This window comes from Athene cunicularia (assembly GCF_003259725.1).
Source record: "Athene cunicularia isolate RWA chromosome 1 unlocalized genomic scaffold, athCun1 chr1_part1, whole genome shotgun sequence".
NCBI classification, from domain to species: domain Eukaryota; kingdom Metazoa; phylum Chordata; class Aves; order Strigiformes; family Strigidae; genus Athene; species Athene cunicularia.
In genome coordinates, this window is record NW_020799091.1 from 19,970,219 (window position 1) to 19,995,326 (window position 25,108).

Here is a 25,108-nt window from a genome sequence, read left to right on the forward strand (position 1 = left end):
AATGTTCTCCAGCTCATAACCTGACTAGATCGTTCCATATTTTGGGGGGCTTTTTTCTTTTTCTTAAGGAAATGTTAATTATAACTCAGTGTCTCTTTCCTTATTAAGTTAAGGTTTTATGTCAAATACACTGAACTAAAATGGCTTCCCCCCACCCCTTCAGATGCTCAAAGACCAATACCTTGGCTACAGGAAAACCTTTCTGGGAGATGCCACGGATGTGTTTGAGGCAAGACGAACAGAAGCTAAGAAGTGGCAGAGCGCGCCACGTGTTACCACTGGACCAACCCCTTTCAGCAACATACCAAATGCAGCAGCCGTTGCGATGGCTGCAACACTTACTCAGCAGCAACAGCCTGCTACAGGTCTGAGTGCATTCAAGTTATAGATTATTAGTGTTACAATAGTAAATTTGTGTAAAATTTTCTATGAAGTCTTCCTTTGTGTTAGACTGAAAATCTAAACGTTGTGATGAGCAAAGTTACAGATACATAGCCAATAGAAAAATGCAGGGTAGACTTAGCAATAATTATACAACAGATACTTAATCTTGTGAATTTACTTGTATTAGTGATATTTACTGTATTGTTCTAACTTACCCCTTGGAATGTGAGTCTTCACTCTTAACATCTCTGAATACACATAGTATAGCCTCTTTCCAGAATTGTGTGGTTATAGTAAATTATTTCAAATCAGTAAGGAGAGAATATCTAAATGCATATTACCTTTTTCTTATGTAAAATTAATAATTAATTTTTATATAGCACTTTGGAACTGTAAAATGAAAAATGCTGTAGAACAGGAAGAATAGCGGAACAAACATCTGTAGAATAGGAAGACAGATGCCTGGCTTATTTTAAAGCCAACTCCTTTGTCAGGGTGATGTTGGAGCAGTTTTTGCTGTCCATTCTACTGTTGCAAATAAATACTTGAGAAAGTAGGTTTATCAGTGGTTCTGTGTGTGCATGTGTGTAAGAGGAGACCAAACCAGGAAATCCATGACCCACTGCTATTGAGGAATGGATACATATGGCAAAGGAAATAACTTAAGGCACCTTAGTTGACATTGTTATACTAGCCAACACTTCTCAGAGGGATTCCTGAATGTAGAGAGTTGAATTAATATTTAATCATTTAACAGAAATAAGATGAACTCTGTTTAATTTTACTTGAACATGGATAATGTATCTGTCAGCAAATAATGAAAAGCATAGGTAACTTCATTCTACCATTTATTTTCTAAAATGTTATATATCATAGGTGTACTGAAAGTTTTGCTAGAGCACATTTTCCTTCTCTTGTCTTATAACAGCAGTCATAATTTCAATGATTTTTCATTAGAAACCTATGCAGCAACCACCCAGAGTTCGACAAATTATTATACTGTCCTTGCCTTCTCTGTAAAAGGAAAACACAATGTGCTTCCAGTCCTGGCCTGTACAAACAGCAAAGAGAGGGGTTTAAAAGGCAAATAATGCCAAAATATTTTGCATGCGACAAAATGTTTCTCTTCTAAATTTCCATCATAGACCACAGTTGACTTGTCGCTGCTGTGTTAATCCATGGATTTTTTTTTGAAGTGATGTCTGCAAAAGACAGAAAACATGAGATAATGTGATGTCATGCTTCAGGGGGTTTTATATAGGCAGAAGCATGGCTTGCGCAGCCTACTGTTGCCAAAGTAGTTCCCTCTCCCTTCATCTTCTTTGTCTCATGTTTTTTTAAAATATGCTCCATATTTTAAATATGGATCCAAAATATGAAAGCCATATAGTTGGCATGTCACATGTAGTTAGACCTGTGTTTTCATTACTTGGACCGAGGGATTTAAACTTCCTCTTCCTAGTCCAGATTCAAGAGAATTCCTAATAACTTCAGTAAATTAATGCCACTTATGGCATGACTTCATGCATATTATCTTAGGAGTGAAGGGAGGTAAGAGGAAATGGAAATGGCAGAATTGACCTGTACTAACACACCTGAGGTAAGGTGACTGTACCGTGAGGTATTTTGTAACATTTTGTAGTGTAAGGAGCAAATGGGAGTGTGTGTAGGTATTTTTTTTTTTCCTTGGTTGGTTGTTTTAGCATAGTACTTCAAAAGCCAAAAATGTGCCAGCTACAAGTGATGCAGATAGAACAAAGCCCTTAACTTATGTCAAACATGCCAACAAAAGTAGACAACAATTTATTTACTACTTATTTGGAATACTGTTACCCTCTGTGCAACTCACTTGACCTGGAGAAATAGTAGATTGATGTTTCGAGTGGCACTTCAAGAGTACTTAAAACTCTTAAATAGTATGGAACTCTGAAGTCATGTTTTCTGTTCCTCTAGCTCAAAAGCAGGATTAATCAGGCCCAAATTGTTTCAGAGGTGAAGTCTTAAAAGCTAGTTAGAAAGGAAAATTACACAGCTTTCTTAAACTACTCATTTCAACGTTTGACTTTTTCCCAGCAACTTAGCTGAAACTTCTTTTCTTCAGATTAAAGCTGCCACTTTGTCTTAGTGAATAAAGAGAATATTCTTTCAGTTTTGCAGGAATCTAAATAGTTAAAGGCTGCCTCCTCTCCATTTCCTTTCCCTTGTTTGAGTTTCCAGATGACCATTTACTGCAGTAAAACTGCAAATGTTTGCATGTTTTAACTCAGTTTATCAAAAGTCATAATACAACGATCTGCTAGAAGTTAAAATCATGCATACTGCTTTGCAAGATTTAGATTCTGAAGACTGGGATAGGTGAGGGTTGATAGAAGGTTATGAGAGAAAAGACTGAAATCAGTTTTATGTAAAGGGGAGAGAGGGTATTCTCAATACCTGACCTGCTGTTGCTGTTTGAAGATAAGAATAAAACAAGAAAATTAATCTGGGCTTTAAAGTTTTTGGATAAATCTAAATCTAAGATATGGTACTCTAGTATTGAGGGATCAGGCTAGTTTGTCTTTTTTAAAAAAAATATTTGATGTTTACATAGTTAAGTCTGTTTTATAAGAATAATTTAGAGTTAGTTACTGTTTTTTCTCTGAAAAAGATTAATAATAACTTATTTTAAATTTGTGTTCAGAAGTCAAAAGTTTAGTAGCTACATATAAGCTGTGGGATCAGGGAATGTTTCCCCAGTTCCTGGGTGTAGATACACACCCTATTTATGTTTTCTCAGTATGCCAAGACATGTCTGGCTTCTGTTGAAATAAAGCCAGTGGATTCTGGGCATATGGAAGAAAGGGAGCAAAGATGTGCTCCACTGGTCTCCTGGGATGAATAATGAGGACACCAGGACTGTGGCGTGCACACTGACGCACAATTTCTGTGCAGTTTTTTTGAAGCTAGAGTTATTATGCTTAAGTCTTGTCTGCACACAACCTTTCTCCCTAGTTTAGCACTTTTGTTCTGAGCACAGCTGTATTGGTAGCAGTGTGGCTGGTCATGCTTTTGTGCCAGCTAGAGTTTTAACCGCTGCTTCACTCGCACCTTCCCTGAGCAGTCTTGAACAGCATGGAAGTTTAAAATGTCAGCGGCTACTCTACCTATTGTTATTGATGGGACTAAAGTGAAAGATTTTAAAGGAAATTAAAACCTAGTGAAATAAGAGCTGGAAACGTATGAGACTGAAATGTGTTTTTCTGGTAAGACTAAGTTGTCTTAAAGAAATGCTTTTCTTCAAATTCACCTTTCCTCCTCCTCTAAAAATAAATAAAGTACCCCTCCAACAACTTAGTTACTCTCTCCTTAACTGGTGAAGTGCAGAGTTAGTCAAAGCATTATTGAGCTATTAGCACACTTATGTTTTGACTTGACTTGGTATGAGATTGAAGTGCTAATGGAAAAGGATACTGATATCTTCATAGCACTTAAAATTTTTATTGTGTAATTCGATATTAACATGGGTTAAAAGTAGTCAGTGTATTAGTTTGTCAGAATATGATCAAAGTTGTGACACTAAATTTGTTCACTTTTAGCACCAGCTGTGATTTTAAAAATTGCAGAATGTCACTTTAGGAAATCTGTCTGACCTGTCTGGACTTTTTGTAGTGGGTCCTCCATTAAACTGAAATGCTCTACAGAGCAAATATATCAAGTTTCAAAATGTTAAAATACTTGTTATAATGAATTTGTCTCATACCTATAATAGCCAGAAGTGCCATTTAGTTTTTTGCTAGTACTTTTGGCATCAAAGAATCTTTATTACTAGTTTTTTTGCTATTGAAAATTATGTTTACTGATTAAAAACTGTAAGTAGTGGTCATGCCTTCAGAACATTATGGTACAAAATCAACAAATACCATATGCTGTTGCTCAATGAAAAGCTTGTTAGCCTAAGGCATAAGGTCCTGTTATATAATCTGAGGTGTTTTAGAATAATGTCTTTTACTGGCTCTAAAAAGCATGTCGCATTTGGTAAAAAGCTTGGCCTGGAGGACTGTAGTGTTTTGTTTTAAGGTCTTCCACTAACAGTGCCTCCTACGGAGATAGAAACCTGTGCACTTGAGAAGGAACTGGATACGTGTTTTGGGGTTCTAGTTTATTAGATGACTGACTAGCGTAGGGGTTTTGTTTCTTTTTATTGATAACAATTTTCTTATTTTTAAAGAGCTGCTCGGTAGATGTATCAGTATTTAAACTGGATGTAAACAAGTTTAGCTTGAAATTTATGTGAAAATTTGTAATTACAACATCTGATATACTTTCTGTTAGTTGAAAAAATAGCTTGGATTTCCCAACTATTCCCTGCTAAGCAGAGACTGAAAGCTAACAATTTTATTTGCCCTTAAAACTTAGTTTAACACTACTTTGAGTATACAGATGTCATTCAGCTTGGATCACATGAGAATTTTGTGTTCCTGGCAAAAATGCTATTTTTGATATACAGTGCCTTTCACTTGATTCAAAATAATTTTCCATTTAAATCTTCAAATACTGAAATGATTTTAAAAGCTTGAAATACTTAAATTTTAAAACTCTAGATAAATATTAGTAACAGGAAACTTTGTAGTATGAAGGAAGAAATTTTGAATGAAAATAAGCCCAAATGTGATAGTGGTTTAGGAAGAAGAGTGAAGTCACTTGAGCTTTATAATATTTGAGTAAGTCATCACTTTCACAGATACAGCATAAAGTGTGTTCAAAGATAGAGAAGGCTGTCTTGAGGAAAGATGCAAATGTCTGGATTAAGAGTTTGGCGCTGTATTTTATCTTCAATGGTTAAACTTTTTAACTAGTGCACTGAAAACTGAAAAAGACAGGAATATAAGATAGTACTGTGAAAACTGTCAAAATATTTTAATTATTTATCAGAGTTAATTTTTTTAAAATGTGTTAGTAATGGGCTAGCAAGTTGAATCTTTATTCCCCAAGGTTAAGGGGGGGAAAAAAAGAAACTGAGGCTGTAAATTTCATCTTGACAGACTGAAAATGCTTTTTGACAGTCCTGCGTCTTAGTGTGAATATGCAGGGAAAGTACTGTCAACTTTTTTCAAATTATGGGGGGGCAAATGCTGACTCTGAAATTTGACTCTGAAATTTTGAATGTATCTAATTCATTAAGGTACACAGAACTGTGCCTTTTGTAAATGTTTATTTAAACAGGTGGTTTGACTAGTTTACCTTATTTGAATGGTGTTATGTAGCAGAGCTTAACAGAACTCAGTTATCACTTGTGTGGAAAAGAATTGTCATGTTACTGTGTAATTGACTTGCTTAAAAATGAACAATAAATTTAATAAAATAAAGTCATTGTCTTGTTTTTTATCTTAGTGTTCTGTTTAAATTTGGATGGAATACTTGTAGTTTTGAAGATTCCTATTAAATTAACTTTTGGTAATACAGCTTTAGTAACATTAGTGTCAGTTCTTATGTTTTTAATTTGAAGGTTTTCCCTTATTCTGATTCCATTAATACAGGTGGCAAAATGTTGTTACCTATGAGTTCTCTCAAGGTTTTGATTAATGTTTTAAAGTTTAAGGTGAGACTCGTTAATTTTAAAAAACAATAAATGATGTTATTATCATGTTACTTGCTTTGACTAGTTTCACCTTACTACAATCAGTGTTTTCTTAGATTTCTACCAGGTAGACATAGAGGCAGACAGTTAAGTAAGGAATTTCAAGGTAAAATTTTGCATCTTAAAGGGATTTGTTGAAAGCAATGATGTTCAAATTATCAAATACTTGAATAAATAAAGGACCTCTTTGCTATGAAAGAGTAAGGCAAGTTTGTTCTCATTTTTTTTATACCAGGGCCACAGCCATCTCTGGGAGTTAGTTTTGGAACGCCATTCGGCTCAGGTATTGGCACTGGCTTGCAATCAAGTGGCTTAGGTTCTTCAAGCCTTGGAGGTACACTTTAACTTTTCTAATCTTTCATTGAATTATAATACCGCACATCTGAATCTCTTGCAAACCTTTAACTCCACTAAGAAGATGATCTGTTTCAGGGAAAGACCTTAAGATTTGGCAGCCTGTGCTTTCCAGACTTCTTCATGCCTTGCAGAAGGAGTTGCAAAGGCTGATACTAAGGCTAATAAGCCACTGTAGTCAAAACTGAAGATGAATAGGATGGGGTAATCATATAGAATCATATAGAAGTTCTGTACATCAAGTACATCCCATTGTAACTACAACTTGACTTAATTTTACATATGTGAAAGTTAGGCACCTGAAACATTGGATCATGCTGTAGCTAATCCATAGAAGTTTTTCACCTGTATATACCACTGTTAAATATAGGGACCCATGTCTGCTTGGATTAAGATAAGGATAAATGCTAAAAAATTACTACAGTTCTGGGATCCTGCTTGCTAAAACATACTTGCTTTAGCTGTCACTTGTTCCTCAGTGCTGAGGTAGAAAAACAATCCCTTCTCAAGTTGAAAAAGCACCATTTGAAGGTGAGGGGAAAATATTTATCAAAATGTTAATAGTGCTGGTGGGGAATATATTCCAAGAGGACACATGACTGAAAGAGTAGGTGGTAATAAAAAAACTTTAAAATTCATGTAGACCTCTTCATTTAAATGTAATGAATTCTCAGTAGTAGAACTACAAGTAGAATTGAAGTGACTAGTAGAATCTAATCTGCATGTAAATTTCCTGTCTGTGTAGGTGAGGGTGTTCTACAGTGCAAGTCAAAAGACACTAGTGTCCTCCGAAGCTTTTGTAGATCTGCAGACAGAGTGTTACATCTGCTGAGCACAAACATAATATGTGGTTTTTCTCATTGCATCCTCCCCTGCAGCCTCAGTCTGTATCTTTGAGCCAAACATATGAATCAGGGTTGTAATGTATTTAAAATAATTAAAAATCACTTGGTATTGGAAAGATGATGCAACTTGAATGTCATCCATTTTACCTTAAATGATCATCTTGAAATTATCTTTAAATCTACCACTATCTGTCCTTATCAAATTTTAAGCTTTTTCAAAGAAAAGAAAGTCTGTCCACCTAAACAGGAAAAATAACCAACAGTAGTGGGCTAAAAAAAAAAATACTTCTGAATGACTAGGATGTTCTCCCAATGTTTTAAATGCCTTAAAAAAAACAAAAAACAAACAAAAACAACAAAACAAACAAACAAACAAAAAAACCCAAACCAACATAAAATTCTTCCTTTTCAACCAAAGAGTTTGTAGACTAAAGATTGTTTATATATGTTCACCAATCTTGCTAATGTAAAGAACATTTTCTTTGAACAGCTGCTTCTAGTTTTGTCTTACATGCATAACTTGGGTTTTTTTGGGGGGGGATAGTTTTCTGCTTAGAGGAAAGCATTTGCTTGCATTTCATCTATTCTGTATTAATTTGCAAAATTTGTCTTTTGACAAATCAAGAAGACTGTCTGATAGAAGCAAGTGTAGAAGAATAAAGGAATACATGCAAAATACCCTGCAGGTGCTCTTGGAAACAGCAGAATGAGTACTTAAGGGTTTTTTATCTTGTGCTGGCTTTTTTAACAGGACAATTTTTTAAGTATACTCTTGAAACATAATTTTAATTGGGGAAATTTGCTCTTTTTCCATGATGAATATTCTGTGAATTTTGTTAGTGATAAATACAGAGGCTTTTGCATTTAGTATGTAAGATATGTAGCATATAGATCTTATACTTCATTAAATATTTGCAGACACCTTGCCTGACCATTGGTAATTCATTTTGAACTAGGTAAGACAAAAGAGTGTATAATTTCAATAAACTGTCTTACATTCAAATGATACTTGCCACTGTAGAACCTTTAAACTTGATTTAAAAATTGCAGAAGACTGGAGAAGACTGCTTCAGATAGTGTTTAGTTCTTACTAGTTTTAAAATCTAAAAATCACTTCTGTGAAGGAATGGTAAAGGCTCAGTTTGCAGTAAAATGCAAGTATTTTCCCTGACACTTAAGATGGGGGCATAATTTCCTCCAATACAAATATTGTTCTTGTTTTGAAAACCTCTTCAGACAGCTGAAATCAGAGAGTATATTTCTCTTACTCATCCTTTCGTCTGGCCTGTATTTCAAACTGCAAGTATTAACTTTTCCTTTGAAATTATCTCATATTAATAACACAATTTGAAATCTTGAAATAATTATTTTAAGAAATTATATATGTCAATTATAGAATTAACAATTAGTTTTATTACTGCTATATGTTTATGGCTGCCCTTTATATGATGATTTTCCCCATTAGATATTGTGAAATTCTGTTTCTATTCAGTATCTAACCTATTTTGTGGTTTCTTAAATAAAACCGATCCCCAGTAACCTGGGGGAGGTGATGACTCTAAAATAAGGCAAGTATAAACTCAAGGAAATGTTTGTTTCAAGCGTAGAGAATTTTTCTTTTAGAGTTGTGGATAAATTTTGAGGCTTTTCTGTATTAGAAATCATATAGCTTGTGTTTACATTTTCTTACTTTTGGCCCATATAGTTACCATTTTCTTGCCAACTTAACAGCAATTCAACACCAATTTCTTAAACTGATAGTTTACTTCACTTGTTTTTATAGCTATTCCTTTACTCAGTTTTGTATTTTGAAGGTAGTGTTTTTCTCCGATGTTTTTCTGTTTGCTTTTTTTTTTCTTAATGCAGTGCTGTGTTGGGATTAAACTACTGTTGAGGCAATCTTAGGAATATTACAAACAACTCTTTGAATTATGTTTGGTTTTAGAATACTCACCCCAAACCCATGTGTCTTTAATTGCTGTGACTGTAATTGTTTTGTTGTATGTCTACTATTATTCTACTAGGATTTGGAAGTAGCTCTGCCTTTGGAAGTAGTGCCACAGGAGCATCATCATTTGGGTTTGGAACTACAAGTAAACCTTCGGGAAGTCTAAGTGCAGGTTGGTTTGTTTCTCTTGAATTCAAGTTTATCTTAAAGCAAAAGTGTTATAATCAAACTGCTGCACTCAGTCTAAGAAAGCTACTGAAACTAATGTGCTTCAAGTTGCATGTGTATATAACCATTAAAGTAACTGTTTACTTGCTAATGCACATTTTCAGAGAAGTCTTTAGGTTGAGTGAGCTTTAAAGTTTTCCATTTGGTGTCTGTCTAATTAGGAGAGGAAGCAGAAAATCAGATGCATCAGATGGATCAGATGCAGTCTGAGGCACAGAAATGCAGTTACTACTTGGATGCATAGACTATACACTTACTGAGCTATTACAATTAGTGTATGCATTTATGACAAATATACCAGTAATTTGACTTCCTGTATTTACAGGTAAAGTTAGTTATTTTGTTGAAGCCCAGAAGGTTTCATTAAAACTGCTTAACTGCTTATTCTTTCTATTTGAATAGTAAGTTATAGGTGTTTTACCTCACTCTCTATATACCCGTAACTGTGTTAACTACTTTGAAAACATTTCTATGGCAATTGAACTACTCAGTACTCATTTCACCTTTTTGGTTTAATTTTGTTGGTGCAGATAATATGAAAATGTGGATGCAGTTGCTCCATAACTCAAATATCTGAAATCTTAGTCACTTCTATAGCTTACATCTCTATTTACTTTTTAAATAGGAGGTTTGTTTTTGTGGCAAATAGCTTACTATAATCTGTTTTACAGTCTGTCTTCAATGACAGACCAAAAGATTATCATGTGTTCTGGGATTGGCTCTTGGTAGCATGTTTCTTTAAAAACAAAACGGTTTTTTACCTTCTATTAATACAAACATAGCAAGTCTCTGGTATTAGTAAGTGCCCAGTACATTAGCTTGGACCAATTACTTGTTAGTTGCCATGGTTTTTGTTTTTTCCTTGGTTAGTGATAGATTAAGCTGTCAAATAGACCTGTGAAGTACCTTAAGCTTTGTATTAAGGTGGAAATAGCTCACTAAGTTGGCTGTGTCATGCTCATGAATGTGTAATACTCCAGTAAATTCTTGATAGAACATCTCTGATTTTGCAGTATACAGTGGCTAAGTATCAGACTTGTTTTGGTTAGTTTTTAATATCAAAACAAGTGGAAAACTTACACTGCTTATGTTTTTATCTTCTAGTTTATTGTTTCTGAGCCTATATGAAATTACATATTAATATTTATATAAAAGTAATATAGCAGCTTAAAATGCTTCAATATTAAAGTACATAATTTAGGTTTTAACATGTTAAAAAATATAGTTAAAGAATTAGTTGTATGGATCAGTTGTCCACCACTTGGTGTCAAACTAAAGTAAATAGCAAGTCTGCCTTAGCTGTATTGGTGGTGTGCAGAGACAATTTAGATGTCACTTTGCTGTATTCCTCAAACTAGGCTTTGTGTGGTGACAGTGCCACCAGTCTCTTTAGCAATGAGGGAGTTGGACCCAATAAAATAAAGATTGTTTTCAGTTACTTCAAGAGTCTGTTACAGAAGGTGGTAACCAGGAATATAAAAGATTAAATGTAATTCCTGTCATTTTGCGCTTATAAATAAAGCGCTCATGAAATCCTGATCTAGACTGGGATTATGGAATAGAAACTTCCATAAAAATTTGGTAGCCCAGAAGCACATAAACTTTTACATCCAAAATCCTATGTAATATAGCTTCTGGATTGCATATGATCTTTAATTTTATTGTGAGTGTATAAATGGGTTTGATGCCCAAGGCTAGACAGGTTATTTATTTTTTAATTTTAATGTGTCCTGTTTCTTAGATAACATTTACAGGATCCTGAAATGGTATTCTGGTTTACATTACTGTATGACAGTTGTGTCTTGTTTCTGAATCCTTTTGAAAAAGCTAGGAAAATGGATTGAATATGGGTGATGGAAATACTGGTTTTACCATTTCTGTTTAGATGTGAGTGCTTAAATATTTTTCTCAAATTAATGTCTAGTAAGTATTCAGTTACCCTGTCCTTCTGAGTCTGCCCTTGAAGGGCAAGTTCTCATTTACTTTCTGAAAATAATTGTTTACACATAAGTAATGCTAATTTCAACAAAAAATTGTTGATCACACTGTAGCCATGGTTCAAGACTTTGTGACTGCCCTCTAGAACTGAGGCTATTCATGACTGATTCTTTCCTTGCAACAGGAATCATACTGAATGTATACCTTGTTCAAGGTTATTTTCCTGAAGATATTTGAGTATTCTGCTTGAGAGTTTGGTTCACTTTTTCTTAAAAGAACCTTCATACTATTGCCTGTTATGCTGCTGTGACAGGGCAAAGCCATTTAGATTCATTTCCCTTCTGCCTTTCCATGCTTTTGTGGCTGCCCTAAATGGCACTTCTAACATAGCAGCTATTACTTTCCAAGTTATATCTAAATTAACAAGCGTGTTCTCAGTCTTATGTTACATAGTCTATGCATCTCTTTCTTACCCTAACATTACTCAAAGCTCAGGCTGCCTTCCCTGCATGCTTCAAAATAATCCCTGCATCTAGAAGCAGCTAGGTGGAGGTAATTCATCAACACTTTACCCTTGCCTACTGAACTCCTGACACTACAGATCACATACAGCTCTGTTATGAATGGCATTTGTGATGTTTTTCTATAGGAGGCAACGCTTACCTGTTATCCCGGGTACATACTTGAAGTAAAAATGTAACTTACCCAGAACAGTTTTGGTTATTAACAATTTTTTTTCATTCATGAGACTCCCTGATGAAGTAGTTTATTTTTGCAAAAATCTTACCTGGGATTCAGAGTTAGCAGAGAAATGGAGGAGTAGTTGTATCTGTTTCACCCCTTACATCCTAGGATGAGACACAAATTAGTCTACAAAATTTAGACAAGACCCAAATGAACAATATCATTGTTCGCACTCTAAATCTGCACACTTACTGCATTGACAGTGACTTCTGCACAGGCATCTGCGTGTTGAAGGACTGTAGTTAATGGCATGTAGATAATGGAGGATTTTCTTGACAAGATGATGTGGTGTGTAACCCAGGTCCAGACATTGCAGGGGGAAGAGTTTCATATTATGTTTTGAAGTAGTTCTTGATGCAAAGCATCAGTAACAAGTGAGAGAACAGATGTCATCAGGCTTGAGAGCCACTTTGGGATTCTGATGAGACAAAAATTGTATTTTATTTCTGTGCTTTAAAAATATGTACGCATTGAGTTGATACTGATGTGACCAAAGGATTGTCAAGTAATGTGTATTGAAAATATATCTTTTTTGCTTGTAAACTAGTTCCATTTTTTCTTAATACTTGTTTACAGGTTTCCCTGTGCAACTTGTAGGAAACTATTTGTTAAAATCTTAACTTGCTCACGTGATACTTGTTATTTTGTATGATTGGTTACCTTATTTGGTTTTGTGAGAGAACAAAAAGTGGAGTTATGAAGTTTTGATTCTTATTAACTAATATTTGAGAAATTTCTAGTATTCTCCAATAGCTTCAATTATTATTCAAGTTGATTGTGAATTTATATCAGTTATGCACAAAAAGTAAAATGATTTGGTGTTTCTGTTGCTGAAAACTATAGGCATATTTTCTTCAACTGATCTTGTTTTATAGCTGAACCAAAAGTTCAATTTGTTTACCTTGATAGAAGAGGGTGGAGGAATTAAAATAGCACAATTTGCTCACCTAGTCATTCAGTTTTTCCAAAGCTCTGTTTTCAGTGCTGCTTTTTGGTTTAAGTCATAAAGGGTGTTTTTCAATGCCAAGAACTTGGCAAGGATGTTGAGCCTTTTCTGCTTCTAATTTAAGGTATGGCCTGTGCCACACAACCTTATAAAGACAGGCAAAGGTAGCCTAGTCAAGTAGGGGACATGCTGTGAGCTTCATCTCCAGCTTTGCCATTTACATGCTGTGGGTGAAGTGAGCAGGCCATGGTCTCTCCTCCCACCCTATGTATGCATTATGAATTGAGGCTGAGAACCTGAGGAGTTATGGTTCTTCTGTTGCACAGTTTCAGTGGGACTTTTGGGTGCCACTGTTGTATCTGTAGTGGTATAATAGGCTTGTGATTTAGGATATAATTGTTCACAATCACTGAGGTAGACTGTGTTAGTGCTGTAATACTCAAGTTGTCATAGCAAGTTCAAGTGTGTTAGCAATGTGACATACTGTTATAGATCCATGTTAGTATAAAGTATTACAAATATTGGTAATAAAGTGACTGGTGTTCATAACTCCAAGGAGAACAAACTTGTAATCCTGATATAACATGTTTTAAAATATTTTTCCTTCCTTCATAAGGTTTTGGCAGCTCAACTACATCTGGGTTTAACTTCAGCAATCCCGGCATCACAGCATCAGCTGGCCTGACATTCGGGGTGTCTAATCCTGCATCTGCAGGCTTTGGGACAGGAGGGCAACTTCTTCAGCTGAAGAAACCTCCAGCTGGAAACAAGCGAGGGAAAAGATAGGCACTTCTTTTAGGTAAAGGGAAGTGAATTAACTTTGTTCATCTGAAAAGTCTATTTTTCTAGATTGATGCATTAATTAAAATGCATCCCAGGAGATTTATAAAAATTTTGCTACTTTTCCCTAGTCTGAAATACAAAATTAAATCATATTGAACAGCTATTTTCTTGTGAATAGAAACCCCTTTATGTATTCTTATTTTTGGCCCTAGTTTTAGAAATGTTCTATACTGCATTATTATTAAAGAATCTTGTAAAACCATCTATTTAACCTAATGTTAGTAGCAGAATATTTTTTGTTAATAAGCTTTATACCATATGAATATATGCATATTTGTTTTTTTGTACAGATAAAATATATTCTAGTACAAATACTAGAGTTCATATCTTCTGTTCCTGGATATGGCCTTTAAATCTACTTCAGGGTGTTTTTGTGTATATGGATGTAAATATATACAGTACAGTGCACACTTCAGTGTGTAGGTATGTGTATATATATATGTATAATACAGATGTGCAAACTTTGCCACATAGACAGGTCTCTTTTTCTTTGTGTGTTCTGTTTCCATGTTGCCCTGTGCTCCCATATCTTGATGTTCCTAGGAGTTTCAAATAGTGGGTCCTGGGCTATGTCATCATTGCTTCCTGTGTTTTGTTGTTTAAGAGCAGCTGAAATACAATGTTTACTATTTCATTAAGTTTGGTAAATAGTGTTTAGTAGCTGGATTTTTCTTTTAACCTTTTTCTTGAGCCATTTTAGCAGCTAACTGTAAAGAAGAATTTAAGATTTTGACACAGATATTTCATAGGTAATGTTTCCAAACTGTTTGGTTTTGTTTTTTCTCCTGAGCTGAACAGGAGAGCATTGCAGGATTTCAGCTGAAAGTTCAGCATGCCATAAAGTCTGTGTGCAAGCAGAGTTGTTGGCTGGATGAGCTTTTCCCTGCAACTGGAGGAGATAGGATATGCTATTCTAATGAAAACCCTAAGTAGCTATTACAAAACAGAATTGATTCACTAGTTTCTCATCGGCCCTACTAGCATTGACTTAAAAGCAGTTGCATATCTTCTTTCAGTATGAGGTATAGTACAATAATTTGCTGCTAAAGAATGGAGGAGGTAAATGATGTAATTTGAAGGTCAAAGGTATTGCAACAGTAGTTTATGAATCGTGTCTATTACAACATCATAGTTTGTTGTGCTGCATTTCCAATTTTGTGTGCACTAGAAGTAGCTGGGAAAACATCTTAAGGAAGAAATAAGATATTAATTGAACCTTTGCAAATAAATATTGAAGTGTGAACATGGAACTTTGGAGCCGAGTTGCTTTTTATGTAGATGTTCTGTATATAACATACATCAGATGAATATTCACAATTGTTTTCACAAAAGCACCTTTTTTTCTTAAACAGTTGCAGTGCATAAGATTTTTCTAGAACCAGGTCATTTGCTTTCTATTGTTAAAGTGTTATTACCATTTTTGTATGTTTTGGAAATGATGTCTGCATTCAGCAGTGATTGCTTTTTGACAAATGTTCAGTTTGTCACTTGATCTGATAAAATTAAGGGGAACTGAGCACAGAATTCTTCACTTTTGTAACTGTATGTTATTGCATCTTTGTGAGCAGTCTAGGAAGGGATATAATGTGGGGTTTTTTATGTCTCAAACTTAGTTTATTTTGATTTCAACTTTTTAAAACTTTTATCGGGCTGCAGTCAAAACCGTAATGTTTGTATCCCCCTGTTATTGCTTTTTTTTAATAGTTAATATGTTAAACCACTGGACTCTCTTGTAATGTATTAATTTGTGAAACTAATTCTAAACGTTTACTGTTTGTCCATATGTGCAACTTACCATTGTGCAAACAATAAAACAATAATGCTGTGATCCTTGTAATATGTATTTGCCTATTTGAAAAGTAATTTCCTGCTGTTCTGTGTTTATAGGAGAAAGAAAAGTGTCATCTACAATATGTAGAATTGTTTTTCCTAGAATTTATATAGCACAAAACTGTTCTTACTGAAGTTAAGGCCTTGATCTCTGGACTGAAAATGGAGGGTGAAGAGACATGTTGTTTCATGGCTTTGTCTAGAATCTCTTCACAGTGCGCTATGCAAACCTGGATTGTGCTGTAATATAACACAGCATTAGACATGGCTTTGTAAATCTCAAAGCTATCTGAGCCCCCTGGGTACCTGTGTTCTGTTTCTTTTCACATTAAGGCAACAGTTATGTCCTTAATTTATCTTAAGTGAAAAAGTGATTATGTAATAGAGTAATCGCATGCTGGAATACAAACGAAAGTAAAAATGGGATTTGAAATAATTATATTCCCAGAATATTACTTGGGTGGTTGAATTTAGCCATGATTTTCAAGGATCAGCATTGTATATGCTGTTTCAAATGATTTTTTTTTTTTTCTCAATTTGGAGACATGTAATATAATTAGAGTGCAAAACATAAATACATTCAAGGTGTGGCTTGGCTTTCTGCAAGGCAGCTTAAGAAGATGACCTGTACTTAAACATCATGAAATGAAATCAAGTCTGGAATATTTATTCTGTAAAGAAAGAAAAATATGTACTGGAGGAGTGTTGAAGTCACATATGTTGGATGTGGTTCTCTGTTAGTTTGTACTGTGTACAGCTGTGGTATAAACTTGTGACCTCTTACTTGTACTGGAAGTAACTTGGGTTTTCTTCACTGTTCTTACTACAATGAATGTAGCAGGAGGTAGGGTAGTGTTACACCTTGGGTTGTTTGCTTCATGAACCTCTTTCTGGTCCAGCATCTCAACTTTCATTATGCTCACATTTGTCTCCATTCCTGATAAATTGACTAGCTGGATACTACAATACACTTACGTACCGAGTTCCTGCAGATTGGAAGGGAGGAGGTTGAGATAAGGTGGAGTTGGATAGAGTTTATGCATCTTCCTTACTACAGGAAATCCAAACCTAGCTGTTCCCTCTTCCATCTGCATTTTGATGGTAGCAAAACTGCATTTTGAACCTTAGTTGCTTTTATAGCATAGAGGTTTTGATTGAATGTTGCATTTAGCAGGTAGAAAGTGAAACTGTTACAATCTATTTCTGCATGGGTGACGTTTTTTTTACTTGTAGGGGGAAAAAAAAATTAAATTAACTCCATAACCAAAGGAACTAAAAAAAAATTATAAAATGAAGGGGAGTCCTGCCAGGATTCCAGTAGCTCTGTTGGAGAATGCTGTTTTTGCCAGGTGGCAGGAGGCTGTCAGTTACATGCTGTCAGTTACATACTGTCACTACAAAGCCCTTGCATGTGTAGCTGTCATGCAGTATGTCACCTGTGTTCCAGGTCACTCACATTTTCTTACACTTTTTCAAGGTAGTAGGATTTTGTTAAACTTCAATATCTGAATGATCCTTCTGACCCATTTGACTCCTGTCATTATGAGGTTTATTACTTAATGCTTTTTTACTCAGCCTCAAGAACTTAAATCTTTATAGCTCATTGCTGCAGTTGAAGTGCCACAGTGAAGAGGTGAGTAGGTTGCACGTTACTTTAGCTTTGATAACTTTTCCAAAGAATGGTGTGCTTTCTGTTTTCTCACCTTTTAGAAGCAAGGCAATTCTAGCGTATTATGAACAGGTTTGATTAACTTGAAATTAAGTTTAGAAGCTTCTACAGATTAGAAAAGCTTCTGGGTTGACTTTACTTTTTGACTATAGATCTGCCCTCACCAGGATATTGGGTCAATTCTGTTGAACACTTGCATGGAAAACTTGAAATACATATGCCTGTTCTAGACGGGTCAATAGCTGAACAGGTGGAAGATCTTTTAGTTGTTTGTCCAACTAATGTTCCATAGGCTGAATTTCCTTTTTTTTCTCTTCAATGCAGGTGTCACTTTACGGCATGTGCTTGGGCAGCAGCAGAACAGCAGCTTTCTAGAAAATGTACTTGCTTCCAAAATACAGTTCTGATTAGAGCCTGGTGTGTATCTCCTGGGCAAGAAATCCTTTGCTGGCTCTGTGTATTTAATGTGGCACGTTGTGGTAAGGGGATATGCTTCAGAAGTGATGATCCCACAGAAACAAGCTAAGATGATGAGGTTTTGGTCAGACACTACAGCATAGTAAAAAGGGAGAGAAACACTCGACAAGTATTCAAAATCAAACCACTATATGAAACCTGAAATTCTGAAAAATTCCATGTTCTCTTAAGAAAAGAAGGGTGTAAGTTCTCATGGGGAAAAAATTGTGACAGGCAGCTTGAGCAGACTTTCAGCTGGGTAAAACCTTGGGGAAAAATATACACAAATTACATACAGTTGGGTAGCTAGAGCTAGTTTATTAACTCTGTGGTTAACTACCTAAGTAGAAGCTACTCTAAACTGAAAAACCCTCTAATCCTGTTAATGGTGTTAGCATTTCTTGGCTGTTTGGACTACCTTTATTTCTTCATCAACATACGCATAAAGAAATTTGAGCGTAAACACTTCTGCTGTTCTATCCAGGAATAAGTTAAGGTACATGTGATAAAGGACTTACTGAAAAAAAAAGTCCACTTTTCACAAAAAAGGCTTATAATGGCCAAGCCCAAGTGCTAAGTGAATGCAATGTCAGTGAGCAGTTGGCCAGCACTGCCCTAGTCCTTAGTAGTGTGGGGACATGTCTCCGAGCAGTGGTGAGCATACCTGTATCTTGTCAGCATGTCACCTTTGCTTGACACAGCTCTCCAGTGCGGTGCCTCCTTTCATCCTGAGCTGCAATGCCGAAAGCAGCCACAGTGGTTCTGATTTAGCATCAGGTCGGACAAAATGCACTGACAGAAGCAATAGCTAAAGGAACAGGCTAGCCCTAATGCCTTGGAAATGAGTGTTAGCAGTGTGTGCTATATCAGCTTCAAATAGGAACAGTCTTTTTCTCTTTACCTTTTATTTTGGCTAAGGGAACTGGGCTGGCTGAAGAAACTCCCTGCAGCTCACACGTCCATTTCTTACCCCCACGGTAGCAGTGTAATGTTTGAAGTACAAGAATAGCTTTCAATGGGCAGGCAGGTATTTACATACCTCCAGCAACCAAACCAGAAGCAAGCCTTATCCCTGGGAGGGCAAGGCCTGCTTTGGCTGTTAGCTGAACTGCCGTACAGACAACAAGGGTGAAGCTCCTACTTGATTCTGTGGTAGCAAAGTAAAGTTGATACTGAGCTCTGCTCTGAGAGTAAAGAGGGAAGACTTTTAATGTTGTTTATGTTGGCTTCAGGCATGGTAATGCTTTGTCAGTGCCAATAGTAGCCTCCTTGCTTGTATCAGATGTGCAGAAGTGGCTGGAACTGCAGGGGGGCTGTGGTAGTTCATCCAGACTGCCATGCACGGGGCAAGAATTGCAGTAGTGAAGATGCAGGTCTAATGCAAATGCCTAGTAGCTTAATTTTATACTTTATTAGTAACAGTATTTAGCTAGAAATGCTTTTCTGAGTAATCTGTCACTTTACACTTGAGAAGGGTCACCTTCCTCGTCACTACTTGCCACGCTTTATTTCTAGGGCTGCAGCAGCCAGTGCAGCTGTTACTTATTGCTCTGCCATGGTGATACCCTCACTGGAGTGGTAATGGGGATTGCCAGGCTTCAGAGCTGCTGAGAAGTACTGGGGCAGAAAGTATACTTGGGTAAGATTGCGGTCTCAGGCTGATGGACAGTGATAGCATTCCTTCCAGCAATGACAGAAATAGCAATGTTAAAAACCAAACACCATTACAGTGTTTGTACACAGACTGGTGGATGTATCATTTAAAGTTAGCCCTGAGAATGAGGGGGGGGAAGTTCTTTATTACTGTTGGAAACAGTATAAGAAATGTTCTGATCTAGAAAATCTTCTCATAAATATTGTTAATTTTCTGCACCAAGTTGCTGCTGCTTGCTCATCTGCACTAATAAACCCTATGTAAAATCCAACACTGCAGTGAAGCTGTAGTGAGTCCTGTTGAACTGTACCAAGAGCTTGTCTGGAGCTCGTTAATCTTGCTGTACAGCTAGCAACCTGGGCTACAGCTACATAGTGGTGCTGCTTTCACTGTATGGTGCCTAAATCCTTGTCTTGCACTATGGCACTAAGAGGTGAGCAACAGTAAATTTTTCTTTTGAAATTATCCTTGGTGGTTCTTGCATTTGATGAAATGCTCTAGCCTTACTCTCTGCATGGCATAAACTGGAGCGTGAATGTGGAAAATTCCTGTACTTTGGTGTTTCTTTAATTGAAACAACTTTATAATAATGATGCCTTGTCAAATTGGCCAGCCACACTGGGAGGGCAGGCTGTGGGAAGATGGATTTAGTCCACAAGAAGTAATTCTTTCTTTTTGTCTGAGGAGGGGGAAGAAAGCTGAAATTCTTTCCTTTTTGCTAGTGGCTGGACTGGTTGGTTAGGGCAGAAATAATAATTCAATTAGGAAGCGGCACCCCTTTCAGTTTGAAGAGGTGCACATCAGCTTTGTGTCCAGGCTGTTACATATTGTAACAGCAATCTGTTGTGTCTGCAGTAAATGGGAGCTCCAAAAATCAATGTAATAAGACTCCTGGGAGAAGAGCATGACAGTTGTATTGATCACGGCTGAGTAGTCGGACAATGTTAACAAACTCCCTAAAGCCCCGGTCCAACGGGGCTTGGTGTTGAAACTGGGGGATGTTTTCTGAGAAACAGCCTCCTCCTCAACTTGTTGCAATCTTGCCCTTGTGAATTTGGAGGGAGATATCCTCCAGTGCTTACAGATACGGTTACCCAGTCACCTCCCTTCAGCCTGCATCCCTTAACCCATTTATCGAGACAGTGGTGCATTTTGGAGTCAGACGTGTGATACTGGAGGTGTCTGCATTGGCTGTGATAATGTGGTGCCAGCGCTGATGCCTGCTGTCACTGTCACTGCTGCGTATGCTGAGACAGAGTGCTGATAGCAGCAGCTGAGCTTGGCGTACTGATGTGCTTGGTGCCGGTGCAGTCACGGCAGATTCACAGCCCAGCCCTTGAGGAGCGTGTGAACTTCATATCATTTCATTTGAGGTTATTTTTACAGCCCTTTGACTCTTTCTGTTAGATTCTTTTTTTTCTTGGGTCACCTTGTTCTAATTATTTTCCAGGAAATGAGAGCCAATAAAAGAAAGCCTTTCTGCTATGAATACATGTGTATTTTAAAATGTAGATATTAAATACATTCCCTAAGCAGAAATAAAAACCAGTCTGGCTTATGCAAGTAATACCACAATCAGAGTAGCAGTTTGGACCTCTAAATATACTGATGGTGTTTAAATAGTATTTACCACAAGTATAGCTACACTAGTGTAAAAGGTAGCTAATAACCAGGACAGGAAGAGAAGGGAACTTTACTCAGTTAAGCTCATAAATTTTGGTAACTATCCTCATCTGGGGAATTATGTTAGTATAACTTGTCAGTAAGGACTGTGCTCTTGATTACAACAGTTCATACAAACCCCGTAGCAATGGTGTTTTAATAATGCTACTCTTCCCACTAACTTCACATGGGGGCAGCAAGGCATTGCTTTATCAGTGGGAAATAGGGTTTTACCTAAGAAGTGACTTTGCCAGGATAAATGTACAAGATGCAGGGATTTCTGACTCCAAGGTGACTTGTTCACAGGTTTCTTTAAAAAAACAAAGTACAAAACTGTTTTTTTTTAAATAAAGAAACCCCTCCATACTCAGCTTGGCCTTCAGATAGGAATTGATTCCATTATTTTGTATTACCAGGGAGAGGAATCTCTACTGATGAAGTGTTAAGCTCCAATATGTAAGTGTACAAACTGTAATAAAATGCAGCTCTTGGGGTAAGCACGGCCTGGCTTTTTTTACATGCCAAGTGTTCTAAATTATAGTACTGTGATGATAAATTCTAGCTTTTCTCTGGGAGAAGGGAGAGAGAAGACTTTAGGTTATAACTTTTAATTTACAATCCTGATTTGCAAAGTTGTGGACACAACAGCAGAGCCAAAATAATTCCTGAATCCTAATTTTCAAGGTTTCTGATGAGGTTGCAAAGTTGTTTGAAGGTAATGATGTAAAGTAGATACACTAGCTAAATATAATGAGAAAGGTACATAAATGCCTGTTTGACATCCAGGACTCAGCAATGAAAAGCAGCTAATCTCATTTGCACCCAAGTGACTAGGCTACCAAGAATGAAACCGAATATCTGAAAGGGAAAGAGAAGAAAGCATCCACCCACCATCTGGAGTTTATGTCCAATGGGTTAAAAGGAAAAGGGGATAGGAGTTGCTGCCAGTTCTGTGTCTCTCGCCATCAAGGGAATGTGGCAAGTTGCAGAGCATGGGCTGGAAATACGATGGAGAAAGCAAAACATCCCAAACAGCAAGAGCCCCTTACACACCCACAGAAGCTCAGAGCAACTTGGGGAGTTGCATCACAGGGCTTCCTCTTCCTAGCTCCAAAGAGGTTCCAACCAAAATAGCCAGAGATACAGGTGACAGGTCTGTGTTCCTGCTTTACCTTGGAGAATTTGTAAGATGGACACCCAAGGGGAAGGGAGAGTCACTGTTGTTTCTTAATATTGTTACAGTTTCCTCTCATTTGCCCTTTCTCTGCTTTCCTTCCTCTGTCCAGTGTGCGCTGGCACAACCAGCCCTGGCAAATGTGTGCAGTACTTGGCTCAATCCCTCAGACTCAAGGTGGGGTGGCCTTGGCTTTCCCCTTGTTGAACTGGGAGCTGCTAAGGATGGAAGACATGCTTTTGTATAATCCCTCTTTTCAGGCCTCTCCTATTTCTGATGTCATTTTTTGAAGTGGAAGCAGTTGTATTTGCAAGGAGCTTTGGCAAATGAGGCCTGCAAACCTAAGGAAAGCAAAGCACTGTGCTCTGACAAACTTTTGAAAAATTTCCATCTGTAGAGGGACTGTAGTAACAGCAAGAATGCCTTTGTTGTAGTAAGGAGAATATCCGTCAATGCAGTGACTGAATAACTTTAGAAGGTAAGAAGATACCAGTCCTACACGGTCACTGAAGCATACGGTGGCAGTTACCCTGCAGCAGCTTTGCCTGCAGGGATCAACATCCTGGTGTCACAGCTCCAGGCCCGGGCACAGGGGTGTGAGGGTATGGCTTGGCCGGTGCAATGGCCGGATGCTGGGTCCTATAAAAGCTGTAACATGCCGTGAATGTACTTATCCCCTGCACTGCTGCACGGGCAATTTGCAGTTCAGTGTTAAAAATGATACGGAGAAGTGCACTTTATCAGTTTCAGACAACTAACAAAAGTAATTTTAACTCTTATTTTCCCAACTTGGAGTGTGAAGCTTTTTCAGGAATCCCAGAACTGCATGCAAGTTCTTCAAATGACGAAGTAAAATATGGTATTTGCTTTCCTGCAATCATGCATTTGGATTTAAAAGGGCAAAGAACATTTCTACTGAGCCAAAGGCCTTAGAAAACTATACTTGGTAGTAGTAGTAGTAAAAATTCAGAGACTTTTAGAAAAGAAAGTTGAAGCAGATAATAGAGATTTATAGACTGTGTGATCATTATTGAATACCTCTAGGCTTTAAAAATCATTGCCCACTGTAACACATATATGATGTTTCTATTATATCTAAAAGCTACAAGATGCTCAGTTTGATGGGACCCAGTGAGATTGGTGTCCTACAGGATCTAGGGCATTAGTGGTGGGTTTAGTTTGCATTGAAATAGGTTGAGCTAACGAGATTGCTAGACACAGAAGTGAGTGAAAAAGTTGCAGAGTAAAAAAGACTTTACATATTTTTTGCACATTTTGGTTTTGGGGTTTTTGTGTGCTTTAAACTTTATATCATACAGATATTACCTGTTCAGCTTGTAAAGACAGCTAGAAAAAAAACCACTAATTAGTCTATTGCTAAATGCATTCTAAAGCACTTTGCAAAGTGCCAAGTTTTAAGTTTTACAGAAGCATAATGAGGTGTGCTATTATCTCTGGTTTTACCCAGACAAGTTGAAACAAATTCTGAGTTTGAATATATAAAGTACCTGTTACAGATAATCTCTCCAAGGAATCTGGTGCTCTGGTATTTTGTTGTGATCAAGGCTCCTAACTGGGAATACATATGGGCTAGATATGTAAAAAGTAGGCTATCTTCTCATCGTCTGTTATTGCCATTGAAAGAGATCCGCCTTACTGAGTATCAGTGGAACCATCGACTCCAGGGATTGGGCTGGGAAAGTATTTTGCTTGCCACGTATAAAAGAACCAAGAAGCTGTTTTTCTTATTATGAAAATGTTGGTCCAACACAGATTTAAAGAAAATCATCTGTAGAAGACCTCTGTGAAGGTAGGTATTTATAACAGCTGCTGTGCTGTCACTTGGGGCTGCCAGACACCCCAACAGGTCACTGACAGGAGCTCGTGGTTTTAACTCCTTCCCCAGATGATCTCCTTCCCTTGCTGTTCCCTCCCCCCGCCCCAGCATGGGGCTGTCTCGGGCAGTGGGCGCTCTGGGCTGTGAAATCCCTCCTCAGGGTGTGCTCCTCATCCCAAACCCGGTGTGCTGGAGCCGACAGCCCTGGGGCGCTGCTAACCAGGTTTGGAGATGGAGCATCTCAAAATCCATCATTCAAATCCCTGCAAGTTTCTTCTCGTCCGTCCAGCTGGGTTGATACGGGTCATGCAGAACCTGTCGCGCTGCAATCCCACTTTTCATCTTGATAACTATAAGCTTTTCCAAGGGTTGGCTGCTACAGGTAACAAATCCTGTGAGGTATGGCAGGAGCTGTGTGGGAACCACCTCTGTGCCCTGCCCTGGCCGTGGCCTGGCTCTGGGCTGAGCTGCGAAGGAACGTGGCTGGGAAATAGCCTGCTGGGAGCAGCAGCGAAGCCGAGGGGGCCAAATGCAATTACCTGGGCTGTAATTTGACCAGAATCGGCTGGGCCAGACTAATGCCTCCCTGAAAGCCTGCAGCTGTCTCAGGGTGGCTGAAAAGAGAACAAAAGAGGGCGATGAAAAGGTGGGGGGGTGGAGGACTGGTATGTTATTGTCTTTCACAAATAATTTGAAGATGAAAAGCTTGAAAGCACGAGAGAAATAAACGCAATTTTGCAGTCACCTTTCTTGCAGGGGAATGACTTAGTAGCAGGATCTAAAACCAGTGCCCGTTAGCTTCTAGGGAAAGTTTTGAGAGCGGAGTTTTAGGGAGAAAAAAGAAACTTCCTTCACTCCCCAGGAGCTCGGGCCTGCGCTTCGCCTTTCCTTGCGCTGCCCCCGGCTTTTCCCGGGCCGGGGGGGTTCGGTCGTGGCTCCCGGCGGAGCGGGGAGAGGCCGCAGCCTCCGCGGGGCTCAC

At 37.6% G+C, this 25,108-nt stretch overlaps 2 protein-coding genes across 2 annotated transcripts in view; both read left to right on the forward strand.

Annotated features, from left to right (window-relative positions):
* Positions 1-15,455, forward strand: part of NUP58 (nucleoporin 58) — a 42,227-nt gene extending 26,772 nt beyond the window's left edge. Inside the window, exons 14-17 of the mRNA XM_026858855.1 lie at positions 164-365; positions 6,237-6,335; positions 9,225-9,320; positions 13,621-15,455. Of these exons, the coding sequence (XP_026714656.1) occupies positions 164-365; positions 6,237-6,335; positions 9,225-9,320; positions 13,621-13,790 (567 nt within the window). The 3' untranslated portion in view covers positions 13,791-15,455. The remainder of the gene's footprint in view (positions 1-163; positions 366-6,236; positions 6,336-9,224; positions 9,321-13,620) is intronic.
* An 8,980-nt stretch (positions 15,456-24,435) lies between these two features.
* SHISA2 (shisa family member 2) overlaps positions 24,436-25,108 on the forward strand; it is a 3,711-nt gene continuing 3,038 nt past the window's right edge. Inside the window, exon 1 of the mRNA XM_026858984.1 lies at positions 24,436-24,511. Coding sequence (XP_026714785.1) covers positions 24,436-24,511 — 76 coding nt within the window. The remainder of the gene's footprint in view (positions 24,512-25,108) is intronic.